General features: G+C 39.4%; 1 protein-coding gene across 3 annotated transcripts in view; it reads left to right on the top strand.

Annotated features, from left to right (window-relative positions):
• Positions 1-4,460, top strand: part of SEC22A (SEC22 homolog A, vesicle trafficking protein) — an 85,072-nt gene extending 80,612 nt beyond the window's left edge. For 2 of the 3 annotated variants that reach the window (XM_070370216.1, XM_070370224.1), the window contains one exon: positions 437-4,460. In XM_070370216.1, the coding sequence (XP_070226317.1) occupies positions 437-637 (201 nt within the window). In that variant the 3' untranslated portion in view covers positions 638-4,460. The remainder of the gene's footprint in view (positions 1-436) is intronic. The other variant, XM_005893410.2, reaches the window with a different exon arrangement.
• The last annotated feature ends 4,201 nt before the right edge of the window (positions 4,461-8,661 follow it).

The raw sequence follows: 8,661 nt of genomic DNA on the forward strand, positions 1-8,661 counted from the left end.
CTCAAGTAAATATTTGCTGATTTCATTAATATACAGATTCAGGTTATATGAGCCCATTTTGCTGAATAACTTGTATGAGTTTTTTTAACTTTTCTGGGATAAGAACCCTTAAGATCCTAAGACTGCTTCTTAGTTGCCTGTCATCTTGAGGAATTTGTTTAGCTTGTTTGCATGGAAGTTATCTCTTTTAAATATGATACAAAACGCTTTTCCTTTTGAAAAATGAAAAACATAAAAGGAGAAACCTATTTCCCTCTTAAGCTGGAGCTTTCATAGCTGAATGTCTTAAAGATATTACATTGTGTTATCTGTAGTTGAAAAATCCCCTTACTCCACTTTCATATTTCACCCTGTGGCTTGTTAAAGTTTTATAGTTGCAGCATCTATTTCTTCTTCCTATAACCCTAATCATCATTCATTTTTGTATTTTCAACAGTGTTATTTACTTGTCTACTATACCAGCTGGCGGAATGTCAAATCTTTTTTGACTTTTGGTTTAATCTGTCTATGCAACATGTATCTCTATGAACTGCGCAATCTCTGGCAGCTTTTTTTTCACGTGACTGTGGGAGCATTTGTTACACTACAGATCTGGCTAAGGCAAGCCCAGGGCAAAGCTCCTGATTATGATGTCTGACACCATCCTTCAGACATACTGCCTTGCCTTACAGAGGAAAAGGAAGGACACTACCACTGTGCTGAAGAAACTGCTCACCACAAATGAGAAGCTCTGCTTTCTTTCTCTCCAGCTGCCCTTTTTAAGTCAGCGTGGCATGCCTGTGAGCATGCAATACCTGGTAGGCAAATTCCTCTCAGCAGAATGTTGGCCATGATTATCATTCAGAAGATGAGGACACCTCTCTACAGGGCAGTGGCAGTGGAAGAACAGTCAGATGCCACGGGAAGACTGGGCCAACAGCTCTGAATCACGGCTGGAGAATTCAATCCAAAAGCAGGTGTGGGACTTGCTCTGAGAACCAAGCAGGAACTCTACAACCCCAGTTTGCCTTTGTGAGGCATTAGTATAGACCAAATAAAAGATGCTGCAGTGAATTGGAAAGCTTATGTGTAAAACAAATGACTTACTAAATATTAGATCATTTGCACATTCATTGTACCATGAGTTTATGAAGTCCAGATTGGTGTGGAATGGTTTCTTTTTCCTTTTATATTTTTGCTTGAATGTTAACTCTGGAAATCACCTGATGTAGGAGAAGGCTGTGGTGAGCTCATCCCTGGAGCATCATAAGTATTGAAAACACAGTGAACATGTTTCTTTCCTAGACCACATTTACACCTTCTTTTGAAATCACTTTTTAAAAATATGTCATTGGGCTATAGCCATTATTTGCCAAACTTCTATCACTTAAGTATTACATATGCTATTATTTACTTAATACTTATCTTTTAAATTTTAAAATATTTTAAAAAGAAACTAATCTCTACTCCAAGTGAAAAATCAGCATCAGTTTGCCATTAAAAAAAGAGAACTACAGAATAAATTAAAAATAAAACAGGATGTTGTTAGATTCTAACTGGATGCTGATGACTGCCAAGGCTCTGAATCCAAGAAGCCTACTCCTTCTTGTTGAGGTAAGAGACGTTACCTAGCCCCAAATGGGCTCTCTCTGTGGAATTATCAGAAATGTAAAAGAAAATTACAAAGGGAATGACATTCACACTGTGATTCAACATTATTTAATTCTGTGTTGTGTATCGCCTAAAGTCATATCACATGCCACCAAGTGATCTGGGTCCTGCCCTGTGGAAACACTGAGTTGTTCTAAAAGAATCAGAAGGTAGCTCTTCTCTCAGCACTTCTTATTATTCCTCTTACTATTTCATGGCTTCGAGGAGTTAAGCACCTACTGTCTAAGTGGTGCTTTTCGATAACTTTGTAAAGATTGTTTAAGCAGTTGTGAATTATTAGAGGAAGCACATTTTAGTTCTTTTAGCAAAATCTACTACTCTTCTGGTTTTGAGGGCTTCCCGGTGGCTCAGATGATAAAGAATCTGCCTGCAGTGTAGGAGACCTCGTTTGATCTCTGGGTTGGGCAGATTCCCTGGAGAAGAGAGTGGACACCCACTCCAGTATTTCTTGCCTGGAGAATTCCATGGACGGAGGAGCCTGGTGGGTTATAGTCCGTGGGGTTGCACAGAGTCAGACAAGGACTGAGAGGCTAACACTTTCACTTTCTGGTTTTGAAATCATCCTCATGAGTGATTTTCTTGAGGAAAGATTCCAATTAAGGAATTCATAAGGTTTGAAATTTGATATCCAGAAAAACAGTGGACTCATTACATGTGATTCATGTTACTGGGTATATTAATTAAGCAGAAAAAATTGTCCAGAGGGGTAAAGTCACCAAACTGCATTGTTTCCAGAACCAGTTTATATAGGTATGCTTATAATGAGAAATCCTGCTTAACTACAACCTTTTTGCTACACTCTCCTTTTTAGGAGAATGAGGCAAAAGAAGACAGTGAAACTTATAATTTTGGGGATTTATTTAATACAAGAAACTCCAGTTCCCTCCAATTTTCTGCCCCTAACAAAACTGCAAAGAAATTATGAATATTCTGAGAGATGTACCCATCTCTCAGATGTACCCATCCCAAGGTACCACATGATCCTAAATCATCAAAATGAAATTGATTTATGTTTGGTGTTTTGTAGTTACCGAGCCAGAAAGTTAACTTGATTCACTTTACTTTAGAAAGTAAAACTTGAGAAAGTTTTTTAGAAACTAACGGTTAAAGCAAGAAGAGTTTTCTTGTAAATTGTTGATTAACCAGGAGATTGGAGTATTCTGGTTCATCGAGATTTTGTTGTATATTGATACTTTATAGCTCTCTTACCAGTTTGGTTCTTTTTATTATTGAGTCATAATGTTTGGTATTAAGCAAGGACACTTGAAAACTCACCAGCTATCTTTAAAAGCTTCATTTGTTTTTCATTTAGTTTTTTCACCAGCTATTTTGGATAAGGGGATGTTTATATTTTAATGTAAAAAATGAAAACAGGTATAAATAATGTTTTATGTATAGAAATGTTTTCTTTCATTATTTGGTGCCTGCATCTTTGCGTGTTTATACAGCTTTCATGCCTCTGTCATGTTGTTGCCAAAGAAAGTATGAATTTAGAAAGATAAATTTTTGCCATGAATGTAAAGAAGTTTTTAAGCTCTTGAGAAAGAATCACTTAGGCCTCTAATGTGTATGATGGTGATACATTGCGTTTATATTGCAATTTTACTTCTAAGAGCACCTACCTAATCATAATGAGTCTTCTCCTGTCGAGGAGGTACTATTTTCCCAATAGGAAAGAGGACACTATGATAGCCAGGTGTTAGGGACTTACCTAGGGTCAAGAGCAAAGCACACACAGTTTCTAATCTCTTAGCCCAGGGTTGGGCTAATGAAGGTAGCTAAGATTATATTAATGAAGATAACTAAGATTATATTTAGGAAATATGTCTATTCTTGGTAAAATTGAAGTCCTGGGGACTTCTTAAAATAATGAGCTTTAGCCCGCTATTGTATCTAGGTGTATATTATCTTAAGGTAATTCTGAAACATTGCTTTTGATTAAGGTGTTTTATGAGGGCAAAGACACTCCCTTTTATATCCTAAAAGTATTTGCAATATTTGCTTGCTTTTTTCGGGTGTGTATTTGAAGTATACCTGGCCTCTTTGCCAAAAGAATTTGGGAAGCATATCCAAAAAGGACATACACAATAATGGTAATAAAATATGAACATTAAGGGAAGAAAAGCAAAACCAATGAGACTGGAAGGAAGGGTGAACACATTGCTGTTACTGAGTATAAAATTTGATTCTTGAATTTCTTGAAAATCAAGGCTAGAAAAAGGAAAACAAGTTTTGCCTTGATTTATATCCAAAGTCAGAATGTGTTTCTCAGAGAAGATGTCTTCCTGATGAATTCAGGTAAAAATGTTTGCACTTGGCGGTCTTGTGAAATGCTAAAAGAACAAAATCCTCAGTTGTTTTATACACATTTCCATATTACAATTGTGCCTTGGATCCTCAACTTTGTACCAGCTTTCAAAGGCTTTTATTTCAGGGCTTTTTTTTATGTGTTTAATAGAGGATTTTGTTTCAATAAGAATTCTGCTCCTAAGCTAAAAGCAAGTATCCGTGTTAAAGCTTGAAAATCCATTTAAGACAAATGCCTTGACACTTGGAAAACCTTTACCCAGTTTTGTAATTTTATGACTTATATAAAGTGAATCTGCTACCTCTGGGTTAGCACATTTGTTTTGTATTAAATATTGTCTTTTTCACAGTGGAATCCAGTCTGGAGAAATGCATAGCTCCATTTCTTTTGGACTGTGTGTGGAATCTCATTAGAATTCTGATTTGTCAAGCCTCCACAGAGACCAGATTCGTCAGATGAACCTTTAACCCTCCTGTCACAAAAGTGCTTCCTCCTGAGGTTAGCGACCTACCAAAAAGGCATACACTTGGCCTTTATTACAAGATTTACTGAGTAACCCAAGAACCCATTCCAGGCTGTTGGATTTCCAAGAGACAAGCAAATTGTATGTGTGTGTTCACTATTCTTTTTGTTGTTTTAACAGACTTTTAATTCACTTTAAAATAGTTTTAATAGAGTATGTAGTAAAAGAACAAATTATTTCAAAATCAGCCACCACTCAGACCAAATTGAACACTTAGCTCTACTACATATTATAGGTCACTCTTCAGGGCTTCCCTGGTGGCTCAGATGGTAAAGCATCTGCCTGCGATACGAGAGACCCGGGTTTGATCCCTAGGTCGGGAAGATCTTCTGGAGAAGGAAATGGAACCCACTCCAGTACTGTTGCCTGGAAAATTCCATGGACAGAGGAGCCTGGTAGGCTACAGTCCCTGGGGTCACAAAGGGTCAAACACAACTGAGCAACTTCACTTTCTTTTCAGGGCTTCATTCTTTGTCTGTGGTCAAGCCTTTGTATTTTTCTGCTTTATATCTCTAAGGAAATGGAGTCTTTCTTTCTAAAAATATTGTGAGAAAGTCAAATCTAATTTTGGGGTTAGATTGGCTTTAGGAATATCCTGGCCCAAAGTTAATAGAATAAACCTTTCCAACTCCCAGGGTTATAAATGAATTGTGCAGATAGCATGTCAGCTGAGGATTTTACCCTTATGGTCATACTGACTAGGGTCTGATGATCTTCATCAATGTCCTGGGATTGCTGTTGAATGCTGGCATATTGTAGCCTTCTGTTTGAGCAGTGAGCTTTTCAAAGAGAAGGAGTATCTGTGGCTGCCACTCTTATAACATCTCTTCCTTGGGTGGCCAAGCTTTCTAGGTTTCTTTATTCAACAAGTGAAATCACAGTGCCATAGCATTGTGTGGTTGGAAGCCACATGGCTTGTATCTTCCTTGCCTCTTACAGTGAGTGGTATTGACATGAGTGCAAACGTTTTCTTCTGCATTGGTGGAGCTGGTGTGTAAAAAATAGTCTAAACACCGTGGAGGCTAAAGAATCTCAAGGAGAGAAAAGGCTTCATTTTCAAAGAGTTCCTGAAGTCAGTACTGTAAACTTATGAATTGTTCCTGGTGTTTCCTTGGCAACAAATGGTGTTTTCAGCCCAACCCCACCCACAGTTCACATTTGCCCTTTTCTCCTACATCCCACAGTATGGCAGTATAAGCATCACGCACAAAAGCACGTTCAGGCTCCGTCTGACAGTGGGAAATAGGGCTCATCAGTTCTGTCTCCTGTCTGGTCCCAGCAGCCCCTTCCCAGCTCTGCCTTGGTTACCTGCCTCCTTGTGCTGGTGAATTTCTTTGAGGCTGGGTTTTCAAGGGGACCTTGCCTAAAGGTGAACAAAGAACATTTTGCCCTTGCCCTTTGAATTCTTCCAAAATTGGGAGATACCAAGGGAACATTTTATGCAAAGATGGGCACAATTAAGGACAGAAATGGCAAGGACCTAACAGAAGCAGAAGAGATTAAGAAGACATGACAGGAATACACAGAACTATACACAAAAGGTCTTAATGACCTAGACCTAACCACGATAGTGTGGTGACTTACCTAGAGCCAGACATCCTGGAGTGTGATGTCAAATGGGCCTTAGAAACCATTACTATGAACAAAGCTAGCGGAGGTGATGGAATTCCAGCTGAACTATTTAAAATGCTTAAAATGATGCTATTAAAGTGCTGCACTCAGTATGGCAGTGAATTTGGAAAACTCAGCAGTGGCCTTAGGACTGGAAAAGGCCAGTTTTCATTCCAATACCATAAAGAAAGCTGAGTGGTGAAGAATTGATACTTTTGAACAGTGGTGTTGGAGAAGACTCTTGAGAGTCCCTTGGACTGCAAGGAGATCAAACCAGTCAATCCTAAAAGAAATCAAGCCTGAATATTCACTGGAAGGACTATTGCTGAAACTGAAACTCCCAATACTTTGGTCACCTGATGCAAAGAGCCCACTCATTGGAAAAGACCCTGATGCTGGGAAAGATAGAAGGCAGGAGAAGGGGACAACAGGGGACGAGATGGTTGGATGGCATCATGACTCAATGGATATGAGTTTGAGCAAACTCTGGGAGATAGTGAAGGACAGAGAAGCCTGGCGTGCTGCAGTCTATGGGGTCGCAAAGAGTTGACCACAACTTAGCAACTGAACAACAACAACAATACCTACAACTCATGTAAAAAGAATGCTCATTAGCACATTTTGTGGGCCAGTGTAGGGCCTCCTACATAGTTTATCCTTATGGCAGCCTTAGGGGACAAGGGTGGCACTGTTTCATATTCATTTGAGGAAACAAAGGCTCAGAGTCAAACCTAGGATTCAAGATTAAATGACTCAAAAATTGGTGCTCATTTTTCCATGCCACAGAACCTTTCAGAGAGCAAGTTCTTTATGTGTGTGTTACTGACAACACTGGGCTCTTACCATTACAGCAGCAGTGAGAACAAATGAAGCCAGCATGGAGGGGAAAATAGTACTGTGTATGTGCTAAACATCCTCACAGGTTGCCTTATGAAGGCTTTCTGTATTATAGATGAAGCACCTGAGGCCCAAATAAGTTAAATGACTTAAACAGTCACAGTCTAACCTTTGTGGTGGCACCAGGATTTCAATCCACATCAGTCTTAGAACTCACACTCTTAACCAACCACCCTATAATATTAAGCTAGGCAACATGGAAATATGTTGAAATATATAAGGAATATATATAAGTAATGCATATTACTTTGAAAAGAGGTGAAGTCATGGCTAATTCCTGCAGTATAAATGTCCTAGTAAAATTGTTTCCTAAAATTCCTACACGTATAATGGTCAGGACAGAAGGCTGCCATAGGTATGGTGAACCTCAGGTGTGCCTTAGACTTTAGGGCAAGGAGGTATAAAGTTTATTCTTTCTCATAAAACTAACTCACAAATTAATGATTCTTGATATAGAATGTTAAAGCTTCATTGGTGTTACAAACCAATGTAAATGTGTTACAAACATTTCCTTTTTCTAGCTGAAGGCCAGCATAGGTTGATTCTTTGATATGAAATAATTTCATAGGAATTCTGCTTTAAGTCATTCCTATATCTGAAAACATTAAACAAAAGGTAGAAGGTAACTAATTGCTTAATCAAAAAGTAGTAATGATGAGTTTAGAGCCAGACCGTCTCCCCTGCCCCCCTCCACCCCACCGGCTCTCCCTGCCACTGGCATGGTGACCTCGGCAAGCCATGTAACCTTTCTGCCTCAGTTTCCTTAGGTATGAAGTAGAGGTAACTGTGCTTTGGGCAAAGTGTTGTGAGGATTGAATGAATCAATAAATGTAAATCACCCAGAGCCAGGCACAGCAAGTGCTAGGACATTTGCTGCCTTATTGTGGTCTCTTTGATAGGTGTTGCTGTTACTTTCAAGATAATAGGCATCTTTATATATATATATATATTTATTTATTTTTAATTGAAGGATAATTGCTTTACAGAATTTTGTGTTTTCTGTCAAACCTCAACATGAATCAGCCATAGGTGTACATATGTCCCCTCCCTCTTGAACCTCCCTCCCATCTCCCTTCCCATCCCACCCCTGTAGGTTGATACAGGGCCCCTATTTGAGTTCCCTGAGACATACAGCAATGCAAATGCCCCCGAATATATCATTGCACATAACTTTTCAGAAATGGTAAATTAAGAAAGGATCCTAATTCAAAAACAAAAACGGACAAAGGATCCTGTTGAAATATTTGGTAGGCAGTTGACCTGCTCCTGGCACTCTCTTGTGTGCAGACTTCAGGGCAGTGTGCTGGGGATGCATCCAAAGTCAGAGCAGGGAACTGAAGGACTGACATTTGCCATATGCCTGCTGTACATCAGGTGTTTCACATACAGGATTCGTGTGAGCTTAACAAAATCCATCTGAGGTGAGTAAACAGGATTAAGTTGTCACTTAATCCAGCGTCACTCAACCTGGAAAAAGTAGACTACTCTCCGGGCCCCCTCAGTGTCCTAGGTACTGGAGCACTGCCATCAGATGGGAAAGTGCCTGTGGGAACCTCGCCTGCTACAATGCGGCACAGGTTTGCTTTGAACATCCTGTTTGGTCTATTGGGTATTCCTGGATAACTGCCACCTAGTGCCCACCACTCTGCAGGGCCTCCACAGAGTGGAGCGT

The sequence above is a fragment of the Bos mutus genome, chromosome 1, assembly GCF_027580195.1.
Source record: "Bos mutus isolate GX-2022 chromosome 1, NWIPB_WYAK_1.1, whole genome shotgun sequence".
Lineage (NCBI taxonomy): Eukaryota > Metazoa > Chordata > Mammalia > Artiodactyla > Bovidae > Bos > Bos mutus.